At 57.7% G+C, this 16,771-nt stretch overlaps 2 protein-coding genes across 3 annotated transcripts in view; one reads left to right on the top strand and one right to left on the bottom strand.

The window, feature by feature from the left end:
- Nucleotides 1-3,374, top strand: part of NGEF (neuronal guanine nucleotide exchange factor) — a 44,285-nt gene extending 40,911 nt beyond the window's left edge. The window contains exons 11-13 of the mRNA XM_057551965.1: nt 15-94; nt 864-968; nt 2,396-3,374. Of these exons, the coding sequence (XP_057407948.1) occupies nt 15-94; nt 864-968; nt 2,396-2,586 (376 nt within the window). The 3' untranslated portion in view covers nt 2,587-3,374. The remainder of the gene's footprint in view (nt 1-14; nt 95-863; nt 969-2,395) is intronic.
- Nucleotides 3,375-5,786: 2,412 nt separating this feature from the next.
- Nucleotides 5,787-12,864, bottom strand: SNORC (secondary ossification center associated regulator of chondrocyte maturation). Of its 2 annotated transcripts, XM_057551861.1 has the most exons (4): nt 12,740-12,864; nt 12,297-12,428; nt 6,007-6,189; nt 5,787-5,914 (listed from the first exon to the last, which is right to left on the bottom strand). In XM_057551861.1, the coding sequence occupies exons 2-4, from the start codon at nt 12,367-12,369 to the stop codon at nt 5,805-5,807; spliced, it is 366 nt and encodes a 121-aa protein (XP_057407844.1). In that variant the 5' UTR covers nt 12,370-12,428; nt 12,740-12,864; the 3' UTR covers nt 5,787-5,804. The 2 variants fall into 2 exon arrangements, with proteins under 2 accessions (XP_057407844.1, XP_057407843.1); XM_057551860.1 differs by lacking the exon at nt 12,740-12,864 and having other exon boundaries at nt 12,297-12,592.
- Between the last annotated feature and the right edge of the window lie 3,907 nt (nt 12,865-16,771).

The raw sequence follows: 16,771 nt of genomic DNA, 5'->3' as shown, positions 1-16,771 counted from the left end.
CTTCCCTGTCCCAGGAGCGAGATGAAGCGTTGGATGACCTCACTGGCCCCCAACCGAAGAACCAAGTTTGTTTCCTTCACGTCCCGGCTGCTGGGTAGGTGGCCCACTGGGGAGGGGGCACCCGCCAGGTGGGGCAGGGGAGGGTCCAGGGAGCCTCGTGGTGGCCCTGCCTGTCACAGCTGCGTCAGCCTCGGGGGCCTCTGCACTCTGCCTGAAGGGCCTGCGGGGCCGCTGGGAAGACTGCTTCGCCTGCCCGGGGGTCCCTAGCATCCCAGTGCAAGCTTAGTACCCCACGGAGGACACGGGTGTGCCTGAGCTTTGCAAACGTTTTGATGGTTAATGAAGAAATAAAAGCCACTGGGTCATAAGTGACAGATGCCACAAGGAAACCAAGAGGAATTCGGGCCCAGAAGGCAAACGCCAGTGTTCTCTGGGGTGGCCAGTTGTCTGAAAACCTTACAAAATATAAAAGGGCGCAAGTCCAGCTGCCTGATAGAGACGCTGCCATCCTGACCAGCTCACCGAGTCCTGACTGTCCCCAAACCGCTCCCAGGGCCCAGCCCAGGGCCAAGCAGCTCCTTCTGAAGTCTCAGTAAGAGCCCCTCACAGCCTGCTCATCCCTGTATCCACGTACTTTTTGTTCAGAACTCCTGGCGCTTTAACGGCCTTTTCTTTGGAGTCACACACCCCGCCCTCGAATGAGCCCTTTCAGTTGCTGCGGGAGTCTGCGTCGTCTCTTGGACAGGCAGCGTGTCCCTGCTAACTGCTGAGGCAGAAGTGGGGGGCCAGGTTTTGCCCGTGTAGGGACCAGGGCGGGTGCCGTGGTGATGAGGACGTGCCACCCCCCTCTCTCCTCCCGTCAGACTGCCCCCAGGTCCAGTGCGTGCACCCGTACGTGGCCCAGCAGCCGGACGAGCTGACGCTGGAGCTGGCCGACATCCTGAACATCCTGGACAAGACAGAGGATGGTGAGGCCCCGGGGCTGGGTGCCTCTCCCACTCGAGGCTCCCTGCCCCCGCCTCCTGGGGCTCTGCCCCAGCCTGAGGGACGCGGTGGAGAAGCAGACAGAAGAGCCGGCTGAGAGGCAGGCAGAGCCCAGGGCCGTGCGGCCTCTCTGCTCCCGTAGACCGTTCTGCCCATCACGGCTTCCGCTGGCCTTTCCTCAGCATAGAGCAGGCATCTCTGCCAGTGCCTCCGCTCTCCTCCCCCAGAGCTGTGAGGTCCGCCTTCCCCCGCTTAGCATGAGGCCCAGCCGAGCGTCTGGCTCCATGTCCCCTTGTCCCCTTCCCCTCATCCGGCCCCGGCATCAGCCCCCACCACAGCGGGAGGGATGAGGGCCAGGAGCACGCTGACCCTGACCCCGTATTTGCAACAAGCTTCCAGATGACCCTGTGACCACCAGGCTTGTAGCCCCACATGGGCCAGAGGGCCACCCGCCGGGGCTCCCACCCTCTCCTGCTGTTGGCATCAGTGCCAGAGGTTCGCTCCCCTCCCCTGAAAAACTGATCCCTTATTTCTACATCAGTTGTTCCTAATCTAAATCCCCAAAAGTGCACAAAGCATCTCCCCCCAACCCCGGTTCCTCCTCTTTTTCAAGACCCTGGCTGGAAAGTCTCAGGCTGGTGACCTCCAGAGAAGGCCATTTCCACCCTTCCCAAATCCTAGGGGCTCACCCAGCATTGGGGGAACAGTGGTTCCTGCCCTCCCCCTCCCCCCGCAAAATATAAACAGCCTGACACCCCTCCCACGTGGCCTGCAGAAGGCGTGCCCCTGGCCCTCATGCCCCAGGTCTTAGCCCTGACCCAGGACCTGCCAGCAGGACCTGCGGTTCGGGCCCCAGGCCCCCAGCAAAGACACTGTGATATGGGGGGTGAGGGGTAGAGAGCTAGGGCACTCGGCCAGTTCGTGACGGCCACCCTCGGCTGACCACCCAGCTCCCAGGAGGCTGAGGCTCAGGGAGGAGGGGTTGCCCAACCAGAGGGTGACAGTAGCATTCCAGGCCAGGGGACCACGCGGTCAGCTACCACCCCACCAGCCCCTCGATGCCTCGTGCTTTTGGGGGTGGCCCCTGGGGTCTCCTGGCCTCACGTGGGGCAGCCTAGCATGCGTGAGAGCTTGGGAATGGGTTCCAAAGTCAATACATCCGGGACACGCAGTGGTTCTGCCCCCGCCCTGTGCACACACCGCGCCCCCCGGGAGGGCAGCACGTGCCCAGCTCATGGGGGATAAACCAGGTCTGGGCATTTCCAGCAATGCGTCTGAGGGCAGGGGACCTCTGGAGAAGCCGGCTGGACCCCTGCGTCTCCCTTTCCTCTGCTCCCCACACAGGCCAGCGCGAGGCCCAGCCTGCGCCACCTGGAGAGCTTCTGACCCTCCCCTTCCCCTCCCCACGCAGGGTGGATCTTTGGCGAGCGCCTGCATGACCAGGAGAGAGGCTGGTTCCCCAGCAACACGACTGAGGAGATCTTGAATCCGAAGATTCGGTCCCAGAACCTCAAGGAGTGTTTCCGTGTCCACAAGATGGATGACCCTCAGCGCAGCCAGAACAAGGACCGCCGGAAGCTGGGCAGCCGAACTCGGCAGTGACCCCTGGCCCCCGGCCTGGCCGAGGGATGTGGGTGGGCGGGAGCAGGTCGTGGCGGGCAGCCCCCAGCGGACAGCGGAGGGGCTCAGCGGGAAGGCCGGACGCCGCCGCAGGCAGCAGGGCGTGAGCTGGGGTGCCTTGGCAGGAGTCGCCTCCACCCCTCACCCCTGCTACGTGGTTAGTGCTCATGTGTCTCGGCCCCTCGCTCACGAACTGCAGAAAAGGTGCCCACGTCTCTCCTCTGCTGCATTTGTAAATGAAAAAGTGTATTTTAAACAGTGTTACAACCACCTCTTCTTGTCTCTTGGGAGGGGCAGACAGAGGACGGGCATGCTCCAGGGCCCTTCCCAGGCACTGAGAGGCCCCAGAGCCAGGGTGTCCCTGGCCAAGGGCAGGTGCAAAGGTGATGCTGTCATGACCCCTGCACGTGTCCTCTCCCCTGGAAGCCGTTAGAATCGGCCAGGTGCACAGATGGTGGACCACCCTTGCCTGATGAGCTTGACGAGCGTCCTTTGTCTCCGACTCAAAGGACTGAGAGACCAACCGCCTCTGTCCACCTCCGCCCCAAGCCTCCGCCAGCCTCTGGCTGCACGGCCAGGCCTGCCTCATGGCCACCAGAGCTTGGCTGAGGGCCCACGCCGCCTTTGGCTCCCTGATGGGCTGGATGTAACTCGTATCTTCTGGTCCCTTCTGGAGCCCAGGTGTTATAAAGAAATGACTTGGTCACTGCATCCTGTATGGGTTATGGTTCCGAGAAAAGCAAATATCATTTCTGGCTGCATTAAAAGAAGCATCATGTATAAAATAAAAGAGAGGAAGGTCTACTTTTTATTACCCTTGTGCGCATGAGAATGAGGTGTTTCAGTCTGGCAGGGAGAGAAGAGCCCCCTTCAAGCCCAGTGGAGGGGGTGTGTCCCAGGGAAAGGGCTAAGGAGGCTTCCCGTGGAGGAAGAAGCAGCTGGGGTTGGGGCCTCAGGACGGGAGTGGATTTGGACCTCCACTTGTGGAGGGACTCCAGAAACAGAATAAGCTGTTTGAGGCAGTGGGGGACACCCTTCTGCAGGTTGAGGAGGCAGGTTTGAACACTGTGGGACAGAGGTGTCAGTGGGTGGTGGTCCCATAAGGTTTGGGACTGCGGCTTCCCACCTGGCCGGTCACTGGCCTGGGACACTTCTTCCCATCTCCAGAGGTGGCAGCCAGTTACCGGAGGCTGCAGCTGGCCCTCAGAGCCACCCCACACCCGGCTCTGTCCTGGAATGTGGAGGGCCTTGAAGCCCACCCCGCCCAGCCCTGCCTGCCTGTGGCCATGCTCTTTCCGCCAGGACACACTTAGATTAGAAGCCCAGGATTTAGATCAACTGGGACGTTGCAGCATCTTCCCACAGGCCACAGCACGGCCCTTGGCGTTCTTGAGACCTCAGACCCTTTGAGAACTGGATGAATCCCTGGAAGAGGCATACATACACAACATGCTGGTCCAACTGGAGAGGGAACCCCCACCCTGGTCCCAGTGAGGGGCTGATGCTCTTGGGGCCTCTGTGCTGCAACCCCAGGGGGAGCACCTGCACCTGAGTTTCCCAGGAGTGAGGGGACGGGGAGAGGGACCATTTCGGAGCCCCATATTGCTCTTGGCAGGGTGGGGCTGGGGAGGGGAGTTGTTGGTCCTGGCCCTTACCCCGCTTTTCTTTTTGGAGCTGGGAAACAGCATACTAACTTGGGTCACCTGCTCTAAGGAGGGCTTCGGCTACTGCAGGTTATGTGTAATAATGTAAACAGTTTCATGAAAACCAGTCAGTTTCATAAGTCTTTTATAAGCAGAAACTTAAGCCGTGATGTGTTTTGGGGAGTGTGAGTGGGTACCACGTGTGGCCATCTGGCGTATCCAGGAGGAGAAAACTGGTCTTAGCCAGAACAGGTGTAGTCAGGAGCTCAGAGAAACCAAGGAGGCCAAAGCAGTTACTAGAGACAATGGTGAAAAAAAAGAGGAACAGCTCACTCCACCAGCACTCACTCACAAGGATCCTCTTGTGGCCCAGGTGTTAAACCATCACTGGGGTTTGCAGACAGTGCCCCCTCTAGGCCTTAGGGTCGTCACTCCAAGGGCCCTTGATGGGTGGAGACAGGACGCAGTTCTGACTTCTTTCCTGCTGCACCCAGAGCAGGTAAGCCACTATTTTAAATCCCTCTCTCTAAATTATAAAAGTTAGGCTTCCTGGGAAGTATCGAAGACAGAGAGCATGACCAAGGACCCAGTGCCAGGGCCAAGCTGGGGCATGGCACGGCTGGGTGGTTCCTCATCCCTCATTCAGCTGCCATAATTTCAGGGTTGAAGTGAAAAGAGATGAGCTTGAAAAGCCTTTTTGTTTTCTTTCTCTAAACAAACAGCCGTCCTGTGTGGGGTTGCCCGCTCTGCCAGAGGCTCGGTGGAGCCCCCTGCACAAGCTTACCCAAGCCAGGGGAGGGAGGCGGTCTGGGGCTGTGGGTTGGGGGGCCAGGACAGGGGCCCACAGCACCCCGGCTTCACCACTCTGCTCATTCGCTCCTTGGGCTCCCTGGGGTAGAGGGGCCCCCAGGGGTCCTGAGGGTGCAGGTCTGGGGCTCAGAGCCCACAAATAGCGCGCTGGCTGCCACAGTCAGAAGACGCCCCCCACCCCCAAAGTCGCTGGCCTCTGGTTGGGGAGCCGGGACAGCCGAGGGCCCCGCGGACCCCACCATCACCCAGCGAGGCGCAGAAGGCAGGGCGGCGGGCCCGGGGCAGGCCGCTGCCTCTCCTGCCCTCGGGGCCTCACGCCGGTCCGCGCTGGCAGCGCTCCAGGGCCGGAGCTGAGGGGGCGGCCGAGGGCAGGCCCCGGGCGGTTTGCGGGACGAGCAGGGGGCTGCGGCACGCCGACTCCGCGCTCCCACGGCCTCGCCGAGGACTCCGCCCAGAGCGCTCCGCAAGCCCAGCTCCCGCACGCCCCGCTCCCGCACACCGGCGGCCTCCGGCGCACGCGCATCGCGCACGCACCCGCGCTCCTGCGGGGCCCCGGCGTACGTGCGCTCACGCACGCGCACGTGTGCGCGCTGTCGCGCGCCTCGAGCCCCCGAGCACGTGCACGTCGCCCGCCCCCCCCCACCCGCTCGCCCACACACTCACGCGCGGACACATGGAGACACGGGGGCGCGCACCGGGGGTGCCGCCGAGTCGCGCCGCGGCCGGGGCGCGGCCCCTTTATTCGCTTCAGGAGGCGGAAAACTTTCTCAGCGCGACGACCACGAGCGCCAGCACCACGCAGGTGGCCAGCAGGGCGGCGATGACGATGGCCGCGATGGCGCCGGGCCCCAGCGAGCCTGCGGAGGACGGAGGGCCGCGTCAGCCCCGAGGCCCGGCCCCCCCCACCCCTTCCTCCCGGCCCGCCCGGCCCCCGCGCCCCAGCCCGTACCGCCGCCCTGGTCCAGACGCTCCCGCGCGGTGCTGTCCTCGGGGCTCGGCGCAGCGGTGGGCGCGGGCGGGCCGCTGACCGCCGGCTCCCAGGCGGGGCTGGTGCTCTCCACTGGGCCTTCTCCCGATGGCAGCTCGGCGGGCTCGTTCCACAGGGTGGGCACGGGCTCCTGCGGGCCCTCGGCTGCAAGGCCAAGGACAGGTGTGGGGCCTGGGCGGCAGGGCCGACGGGGACGTCGCCCCCGCCGTTGACCGACTGGGAAGGGGCGCTGAGTGCGGGGCTCTGGGGCTCAGCGCGGTGCTTGCCGCTTCGCAGGTGGGGCGACGGAGGCCGAGTGGCCCACGTGTGGCCCCAGAGCCCCCGCTGGGGTCCGGCCGCCCCTGCCATGAGAGGACAGGTTGATGGGGGAGGAGGGCACTGAGGGACCAACAGGCCCACTCGGGAGGAAGTTGGAAGAACTTCGGGCTGGCAGCGAGCTTCAGGGAAGGGGGGCCGGGGGAGGCAGGGCACTTCGACTCCCAGCAGAGCCTGGGGCCCCCCATCTGAACTGCTGGGCTCTGTAGGTCCTGGGGAAGTGACACTTGTAAAGGGTCCTCTCCCCGCACCCGCACAGGGCAGACCCAGGGCAGCCTTCACCCTGGAGAAGGCGCCGGGAGGGTGAGGCAGTGCCCTCTCTGGGAACCAGGGTTCCTGCCCAGCCCGGCCGTTGAGGGGCCCCTGCTGCGGGAGGTGGAGAGGAGAGGCCCGCCCCCCACCCCAGGGGCAGCCGGCCCTGCTGCTCCTCGGCCCTAACCTGGGCAGAGTGGAGCAGCCCCCAGGGCACGGGGTCTAGCGCCCGCACGTGCCTCCACACGGCCCCCGAGTGTCTGAGGCTTAAAGCTCAGGGGCCTCTCTAGGCTAAGAAACTGTGATGCCAGCACGTTGCTGCCTCCAGACAGAACAGGGCCAGAGGGGTGGGCAGGGGTGTCTGTGGTCAGTGTAAGGGAAGCCCCAGGAAAGGGTAAGCCCTCACCCCCGTGCTAGCTGGGGCTCCGTCAGCACATCAGTCTCAGGGCAGCGTTTTCTGCAGGAGCCTTTCTCTGCTCATGGTTGGGGGTTAGCAGGATTTAGGGTACCCAGGGGCCCCAGAGAACGAGAGGGACAGGCTGAGAGGCCTGCATGGTAACCCCAGGCAGCCCACACCAATTTTGCTCCCCCGTCAGGGGTCCTAGCCTGAGGAGCTTCAGAGCAACACCCCGGCCCTGGCCCCATCCAGCCTTGCCAGACACCCAGTGAGGTCCAGCACCAGGATGGGAAGCAGGCTCCAGGCCCCCCCGCCCCAGCCCTGAGTGATCTCTGTTTTGATCCTGGGGTGCTAGAATGGGCTTAGTGGGCATTACAGCACACCGTCTCATTGATACCAGCTGCTCTATGGTCTTCCAAGGAGCTTCAGGGCAGGGGGGCAGGGGGGCTGGAGGAGGCAGGGCACTTCGACTCCCAGCAGAGCCTGGGGCCCCCCATCTGGACTGCTGGGCTCTGTAGGTCCTGGGGAAGTGACACTTGTAAGTGTTAAGCTGAGGTGGGCGCTGCGCCGGCAGTTAGGTGCTGCTGGGGATTGAAGCCCCTGAAGAGGTTGTGCTTCCCGAGAAACTTCCTGGGAAGCTGTGGTTCAGTCAGTACAACCCTGGCCAGCCCACCTGCGGTCCCTGGGGCACATTTCACACTTGGGGGCTCCACCCCTGAGAGCTCCCCCAGGGCACAGACAAGCCAGACCCACACCCTGCTTCCAGGCTCACCAGCTCCTGGAGAGGGGGCTGCTCTGGGAAGACACAAAGGTGCTTCCAGGGTTCTTCTGCCAACGTGTCCACCTGAGGCAAATCATGAGTAAACAGCCAAACCCAAATTCCAGGGCAGTCTTAAAATAACTAGGCTTTCAAAAACTTTTAAGGTCGTGAGAGACAAAGAAAGGGTGAGGAATTGTTCCAGGTTGGGGACTAAGGAGCTGTGACAACACAACGCACCATGCGTTCCTGGATGGAACATTATGGAGTCCACTGGTGAACTATGAATAAGGCTGTAGTTCAGGTGATAGTACTGCGTCAGTTTTCACTTCCTGATTTGGATAACTGACTCTGCTTATGTAAGAGAATGTCCTTGTCCTTAGGAAGTATTTAGGGACAGACGGGCATGATGTTTGCAACTTACTGTCAAATGGTTCAAGCAATCGGATAGGTAAGTGAGTAAATAGAGACAGGAAGACGGTGAGAAGAGCAAATATGGCAAAATGTTGGCGGTCCGTGAATCCAAGTGAAGAGCCTACTGGATTATTCTTGTAACTTTTCTGTAAACTTCAGATCGTTTCATGACAAAATTTTACAAGGTCCCCAGCTCCCAGGCCCTGCCCCTGGTGCCTCTCCCAGGCCTCAGCTGGATCAGTTCCGAGGCTCAGCTTGCAGGCAGGGACCGCTGGCATAGTCCCAGGGCTTGCCCGGGCCTGTGCCCCTTTTCAGAAACGCCCCTTTTCAGAAACACCCCTGGCAAGGAGGCCTCGCAGGGGCGGAAGGCCCCTGCACCCACTCTGTGGAAGCCTCCCTCTCCCGGGGCCCAGGCTGAAACAGTGCTGGTGTCTGGGGGCCACCCTGGTCCACCGCCAACTTCAGAGACTTCCCTGTGAGGAAGGGGAAAGTGACTCTGTCAGGCCTCCCTTGTCGCTGGGAGGGCTGGGGTCTGCAGCCTGCAGCTGCCATGGAAGGCTCCAGGCCCTAGGCATGGGCTCTCCGGGGCTGAGCAGAGAAAAGGCCTGGGTCTACCCACCGCTTGGCAGGCCCTGAGCTCTAGGGCTCGCAGACTGCCTGCCTCCCAGATAAATGAACAAACCACTGGTCCCCACTTGTTCACCACATGCCCAAGACAGAGTGGCAGCCGGGCACCTCCCTGTCCTACCACCACTAACCAAAGCTCACCTCCAACTGCCAGGCCTCTGGCCAGAGAGGCCACCACAGGGCTACTGGGTATCAGAGCCAGCCAACCTGGTGGCGTCCAAGGAGTCAGCCCCAAGCTCAGGAAGAGGAGTGACAAGCAGGGGCTCACTCCCAGGAACTAGTGGTCACCCTCTGCCCTTTGCCAGAGCCTGGGAGCCATCTCTGGGGGAGAAGGGCCCTCTGAGCAGGGTGCTTGGAGACCCACCCAGACCTTCTCCCTGTCTGCCCCCAGTGACCCAGCCTCACTCTGTTCCTCCCCACGGAAGCCTGGACCCTCCCTGCCAGATACACCAGCCCAGGCCCCCTCATCCCTGCTGTGCGCACCCCCTCCCGCCCCTTCAAGACTCAGCCAGTCTCTGAAGCTTGAGGGGCTGAATCCTTTGGCTTCCAAATCAGGAGGGCTGGGTCCAAATCCCGGCTTCATCACAGCCTCACCCTGGGACCACCGCGGACTGACTTCGCCGCCTGCCTTCACTTCCCGACCTGTGGAATGGGGGTTGGACCGTGCCTCTCACAGCCCTCACTAGGTGGCGACTGTGCTGTCAAGGCCATCGTCAGCTGCTGCCTCTGCCCTAGGGCCTTTCTGGCCTGGGCACCATGGCCCTTGCCACCCTGCGGGCTTTGTGCCTGCTGTAGCTGACCATCACCAGGAGACCCCCAGAGGCTGATCCGGGCTTCAAGGACTCATCTGCACCCAAGCAGCCAGGGCCCAGGGCCCAGCCAGCTCCCTGCCAGCCCAGGTGGGTGCCCCAGCGGCACACATGGGCCAGAACCGCAGCCTGCGCTGTCACCAGCCCTCCGGCAAAGGAGGTGCAGCTGCCAAGGAGGGCCAGGCGTTTTCTTGTCCTCGTCTACGTGCCTCCGTATTCTCTCAATTTGCTGTCGTCAGAGGGGGAAGCAAATCTATCCTTCTGGGGAGCCATGAACAGAGGCCGTTGTCAGGGGGCTTCCGCACAGCAGGCCCCATCTGAGGAGGGGGAAAGAAATGCCAGGCGGAGGGACTGGTACGAGGGCAGGCGTGGAAGGCGAGCAGAGGTGTCACGTGAGGACGGAGACGGGGGAGGGCAAGGACCAGCGTGAGCAGTGACCTGCGGCCCCGCGCGCTGACTGAGAAGACCAGGAGAAGTGGGGGCCTCGTGACCCTGCCACAGGCCTGGGCACCGTGGGCTCTCCTCCAGCCCCACCGCCTGTCAGTAAATAAGCTTGTTTAACGCTCAGTCTGACCACTGGGCCCGGAGGCCAGGCGCCCGAGCTCACAGACGGCCTTTGTGCGGCCATGAAGGGCCTTTTCATCCCTGCCCTGGCCTCCCGCCCGCTCAGCCTGGCCTGCTCCGCCCGCCACCTCGGTAGCTGTGGCCATGGGCGACCTGCAGGGCGGGCAGCAGGCCGCTCCCTCCCCGCCTGCCTGCTCCGGACCCCAGCCCAGGACCCCAGCCCAGGGAGCAGCAGGCCGGGGGCCCGTGGGGCCTGCTGCACACCTGCTCTGAGCCTCCAGCCGGGGGTGGGGCGGCCAGGAGCCTCCCGAACCCCCTCCCTCCCAGAGCGGCAAGGCGAACCACAGCCAGCCAGAGCCCCAAAGACTCCGGGGTGGGGCTGGCCTGCCTGCCCTTGGTAGGACACGTGGAGGGGACTCGGGAGGTGAGGCCAGGTGAGGTCCTGCTGCCGCCAGACACGAGGCCGTCCCCAGGCGTTCCTGTGGCGGGAGACGCAGCCCACCCACCCAGGCTGTGTGTGCACAGTCTGACCCAGCGCCTCTGGCCGGCAGCCTGGACGGGAGGGCTGGCTGCATGGGGACCGAGAAACCGGACAGAAGCTGCCCACACGGCCCCAGACCCCGGGCAGACGGACGCCAGCACCTTCGCCTCCACCCACTTTGACCACCAGGCGGGAGAAGCTTTCCACTGGGGTGGGTGGGGTACAAGGGAGCCACGGGGACGCCACCCCACTTCAGATCACTTCCCGAATTCCCTGGGCACCACACCAGCCCCCAGGCTTGCCCAGCTGGCCCCTCTCCCACCAAAAGGGAGGCTGGGTGCTTTCCCAGCCGCGTGAGGAGGTGCTTCTGCCAGAGACTACCCTGCACCCAGCACAGCGGCTGGGGATGTTTTTCTCCTAACATGCGCTGAGCGCTACCAGCTGCCTGGCCCGTCCTGAAAGCTCACGTGTGTGAACTTGGCAGACCTACAGTCTCCTGCAAGAGAGGCAGAGGCGCTATGGTTATCGCCAGGGTACAGCAGAGGAGAGGCACAGAGAGGCTGAGAAACAGCGAGGAGGACAGAGCCAGAAACGCAGCCAGCCCGCAAGCTTCTTCCCAGGGCGTCCAGAGGGAGGCCGGCAGGCCCACAGCCTCCTCGCCGCCCCACCCTGTTTCCTCCCGTGTTCGTGCCTGAGTGTGTGACCGCAAGGGTCCCCCCAGGCCTCGCATCCCCCAGCAGCTCTCCCAGCACCACGTCCACACGATGGCATCACAGCCTCCCTCAGATCCACAGACACTCCCCCGAAACCCATGCCGCGGAGGGTCTCCAGGGGCCCCCCACCCGCACATTTCTCCAGCCCGAGGACTCCCCACAGGAGCCCTGAAACATCTCCCTTTGGTCCACCTCGCGGCCATCAGAGATGGCTTTCTTCCAGGAGAAAGACCACCCATGACCCGTCTGTGCCTTTTCTCGCTCAGGCTTTGAAGCCCCACAGCTGTGCCCAGGACGGGCGCACAGGTCCCAGGAGCCTGCCGACCCAAGCCTGGCGGGACCCTTCTCGCCAGACCCCGGACCCGGCCATTTTCAGCCTCAGTCCAGCATCCTCATGGTTTTACAGAGGGGTCTCTGGCCCTGTGCTCCCTCTGGAATTCTTCCCAAGATGGAAACAGTACCTGGCTCTTCACTCTCAAAGGACATTTCAGAAAACCAGCAGAGAAGGGCTTGCAGGGCTTGACAAATAAATGGTAGGGCTCTGTGGTCTTACATCTAGGGGCCTGGGGCCTCTGCCCCTCAGCTGCTTGCCTGGCGCCCCCTCCTGACTCCCAGATCTGAAGGCCTTCGGATTTTAGGGTGCTGGAGTAATCCCCATGCCCCCTAGGCAGCTAATGTCCCTGGCCCTGCTCCCCAAGTCACCCTCCTACTTCAGAGGTCACTGTCTCTATAGCTAACGATGCCCTGAGGCCTCTGACGCAGCTGCTGCCGGCCTGGCTTGGGGGAGCCCTTCACAGAATCACCCCAAACTGCCACCCCATCTCCTGTGAATGGCCTTGCCGGTGGGCATTAGAGATTCTGGCCTAAGGTACTTCTTAGCCTTGGGAGGCTGGTGGTAGCAGAGCCCAGGGAGCACCCTTACCTGTGAGCACCGCAGGGGCCAGGACCCCGGAGAGCAGCAGCAGCGCCATGCGCAGGGCCAGACGGAACGCCATCCCAGCCCGTGAGCGAGCGCGGCCGGCGAGCGGGGTGCACCGAGGGCTGAGCTGCTGAACTTCAGGGCAAAGGGAAGGAGGCATCAAAGGGCTGGGAAGGGTTTCATCAATGCAAACTCTGTCCTCCTGGGACACCGTGCCCGCCCCCCACACATGAGAACACACACACACAGACACACACACACAGCAAAGCTTACAGAACTGACTGCTTTCCTGAACTCTGGAGCAGCCCCACCCTCAGAGAGGGAAAGAGGAAATTGCTCTTTCCCGCTCTCCTTCTCTCTCTCTCTCTCTCACACACACACACACACACAAACACACCTGGGCCACTGAAAGTGAGAGAATCTCAACCTCCATGTGCAAGACTCACCCAGGGAGCTTGATAAATGCAGATGGCCCTGGCACTCTGTTTCAGTGGGTCGTGGATGGGCCCAGAAATCTGCATTTTAGTGCTCAAGGCCCAGGCTTGGGAGACTCCAACCCTAGGCTGGCAGCACTGATGAGGGCCGGGTTCTGCTCACATTTGGGCTCTCGATGCCTGGCGGGGAGTGGGCACACAACAGCGCTTGTTAAAGCAGCACTTTTAAAGCAGTTTCCATCCAAACCTTCTGGCAGCTCTAGTCTCTCTGGAAAAACTCACGTCATAAAACGCCCTGTGCCCCTTCTTCTTGCTCTCTGTTCTCCTAGGCACCTGGGACTTGAAATACCACCTGTGTGTTCATAACACACATTTCTAATCCAGTTCTGGCCCAGAACTTCAGCCCCATCACCCACTGCCTTCCGGACAGCCCCAAGGGTACCTAATGAGCATCTCCAACTTAACATGTCCAAAACAAACCTTGACTGCGCTGCCTCCCCAGCCCTGCACAGTAGTTAAATCCCAGCTCCCCACCTTCCAGATGTCGTAGCCACATAATTAAAATTCATCAGAGGTCTCTCTCTTTCCCTTGTCTAAGCTCTCAGAAAGTACACACCCCTACTTCAAACCCTTCATGGTTTCCCACTGCTCTTAGAATAAAAAGCCAAACTAAGGACTTGCCTTGGCCCTGCTCACTATGTTCAGCCTGCTGGCCTTGATGAGGTTCCTCCAATACACCAAACTTAATCCTGCCTCAGGGCCTTTTCACTCGCTGTCCCCTCTCCCAGAAAGCAGTCTCTCAGCTCATTACATGGCTACCTCCTAATCACCATTCAGGTCTCAGCTCTGATCATTCAGTCCCCCATCCACCCATCACATGGCTTTAAATTTCTTCTTAGCATTTATATTTATATGAAACTCTCATTTCCTTTTTTTTGGTTAATTTTTTGAGGGATGACCTATATATTGTGAAGTACACAAATCTTATGTTTACAGCTTGATGAACTTTCATACATGTATAAACACCACCCAAATCAATATAGAACATTTCCAGCACACCAGCAGGATTCTTCCTGCCCCTCCCTAGTCAGTACCCGCAAGGTGCCGATCTGTCTTCTATCACCATAGATTAGCTTCCTCTACTCTTGAACTTCAAATAAACGGAATCATATGACAGGAACTCTTGCGTCTGGCTGCTTCTCAACATTCTGTGAGATTCATCCACATTGTTGCACGTAGCAGTGGCTCAGTCTTTTTTATTGCTGAATAGTATTCAATTGTATGACTGTGCCACAATGTATCCACTTTTATCCATTTATTTATGTCAATTTGGGTTATTTCCAGGTCTGAACTTTTATGAATATAGCTCCTGTGGGTATTCTTGTACCTGCCTTTGGTGAACATATACACTAATTTCTCTTGGTTATGTATCTGAAGATAGGATTGCTAGGTCAGAGTATAGTGTTTAGATTCTGTAGATGCGGACGAGCTGCTTTCCAGTGTTTGTTCTCATTCATACTCATCAGCAGTGTGAGAGTTCCAGTTGCTCCACCTCCTCACCAATACCTGGCATTGCCCGTCTTTTTTATTTCTAGCCGTTCTGATAGGTATGTAGGGGTGTCTCACCGTGGTTGTACTCCCATGACTAATAAAGTTGAACACCTTTTCATATTTATTGACCACAGGAATATCCTCCTGTGTGAAGGGTCTGCTCAGTTTTTTTTTGCTGATATATTAGGGTGGTCTATCACGTTGAATTTATTTTTAGGATTTTTTCAGTGTGCGTACCCAGATAAAAATTCTTTGTCAGATATATGATATGGTGCCTTTAAATGAAGTGTCCATTGGTTGTCTGTCTCTACTCTGTGACTAAGTCCTAGACAGCTGGGGCTGTGTTTAGTTCACCAGTGTATTTCTAGAACCTAGCACATGATAGGAACTTAATACTGGAATTCACTCAGTTGGGATTTCTGGGATAGAATTAACATCGAGCATCTTCTCATTTGTTCACTTGTCTGTTGGTGCTGCTCGTTTGCTCTATCTCCCGTCCTCACCGTTCTGTGCCCTCAATGTAATGTAGAGTCAGACTCCCAGAGCACACTCCTGAGAGATTCTTGCCAGCTGACTCCCTGTTGGCATCTGCAATGGAGGCACTGGGGAGAGATGAAAGGTGGGAGAGAAGTGCCTCTCCTTCTGATTCAGATTTCTGACAATGTCTCTGGCAGCAGCAGCAGCACTGGCCACAGCAACTTCAGTAACGAGGAAGTGTGGCTTGCAAAATTACAGTCAAATTGAATTCACAGCTGTGTCAATTCTTTAGGTGAAATTTATGGCACTGAATGGGAAGGAGTGAGACCCTGAGACCTGGAATGGGGGTATTTGGGCAGACTCAAAACAAATCTGAGAATCTTCCATTCGCAAATCCTCAGGTCTCCCCTGCAGAAGCAGCAGGCTCCTTAGAGAAATGGCTAATTCCAAATCTAGAAAAGTAAAAGTAAATGATGAGCCTAGAATATCTCATGCCAAATTAAGAAAGTGCTCAAAGGATGATAGGGATATGGCAAAAGGACACAAATGTCAACTTGGAGGGGCTCCAAATGGACAATTTGTGCACAATAGTATCCGATTATAACCTACAGTGTGTGCATGCATGCATGCGTGTGTGTGTGTGTGTGTGTGTGTGTAAAGCTCCTTATAGTAGAATGCTGACTAATAAATTACAGGAAAGCTTGACAACCACTAATTGTTCAAGCAAGAATCAATGACTGCTAAAACTAGTGGATAAAAGTTTGATGAGAGCTGGATATTTACATAGTCTCAAAGTATCTCCCATAAAGAGAAAAATCATTACAGTGGAAAAACCTGGCAGATACTATCTTTAAGCAATTAAAGTTAACATCACCAGTAATGGTTCAAACTGACATCATGTACCTCCTGATATGACGCATCAAGGACATAACATCACTTCTGTAGTATTCCTGTCCAATTGCATAATCTCAATTAAACCATGAGAAAAATACCAAATGCAAACTGAGTACATTCTACAAAATAATTATCCTTTAAAAATCTGAAGGTATGAAAGATAGAGGAACTGTTCCAGATTAGGGAAGACTCAAGAAACATGACATCCAAATACAAAAAGCAATCATGATGGCATCCTGCACCTTTTTGTTTTTCCTTATAAAAGACATTAGTGGAACAATTGGTGAAATATGAATGAAGCCTGGATATTAACTAATAGCATCATATCTTCATTTCCTAATTTTAATAACTGTACTGTGGTTATGTAAATGTTCTTGTCTCAAGGAAACACACCCTGAAATGTTTAGGGATAAGGGACATAATGTCTGCAATTTGCTTTCAAGTGATTCATAAAAAATAGTTACTGAGAGTCATTATTGTGAGTGTAGTTATTGAGGAAAAAAATGATAAAGCAGGTGTGGTAAAACGTTAGCAATTGGAGAATCTGGATGAAAGATATGTGGGAGTTTTTTCTACTGTTCTGGCAAGTTTTAAGTCTGAAATTATTCAAAAAATTTTAAATCCCCCTTCTCCCCAAAAAGAATCACTGTATTTCAGTGACTAATGAAATAATAGACCTAGGCAATGATCATCAATGAATGTTAAAACTGCTACATGAAAGATCAACAGAACTTTTATAATGGATGAATCAACCTGATAGCAACAGGACTGATGAATTTTGACATAGTGAAAATGGGACGACCAGACAGTGCTGCCTGTGGTGCAACAGGACGTACAGCAGTTAAGTGTTCTTGGAGGGGGGGGGTGGGGGGAGAATCTGAATCCAGTTAAGTTTCCGGACCTGACTACTCATTCACAGAAGATGTGGGGGAGAGTAACAGATTGACACTATAAGGACGCTCCATGCTGAGTCCACATTATGGGATGTTCTGTGGGTAAATGATCTTGTTTCTTCATTTTTTTTTTTGGAGGGGAAACTGGTTAGGCTAAAAGAAACTTAAACAGCAACCAAATGCGATCCGTGAACCTCATTTTGATTTTGATTCTGATTCAAACTTTTGT

Source organism: Balaenoptera acutorostrata, chromosome 8 (genome assembly GCF_949987535.1).
Source record: "Balaenoptera acutorostrata chromosome 8, mBalAcu1.1, whole genome shotgun sequence".
Taxonomy (NCBI): Eukaryota; Metazoa; Chordata; class Mammalia; order Artiodactyla; family Balaenopteridae; genus Balaenoptera; species Balaenoptera acutorostrata.
This window is presented reverse-complemented; position numbering and strand designations above follow the sequence as displayed.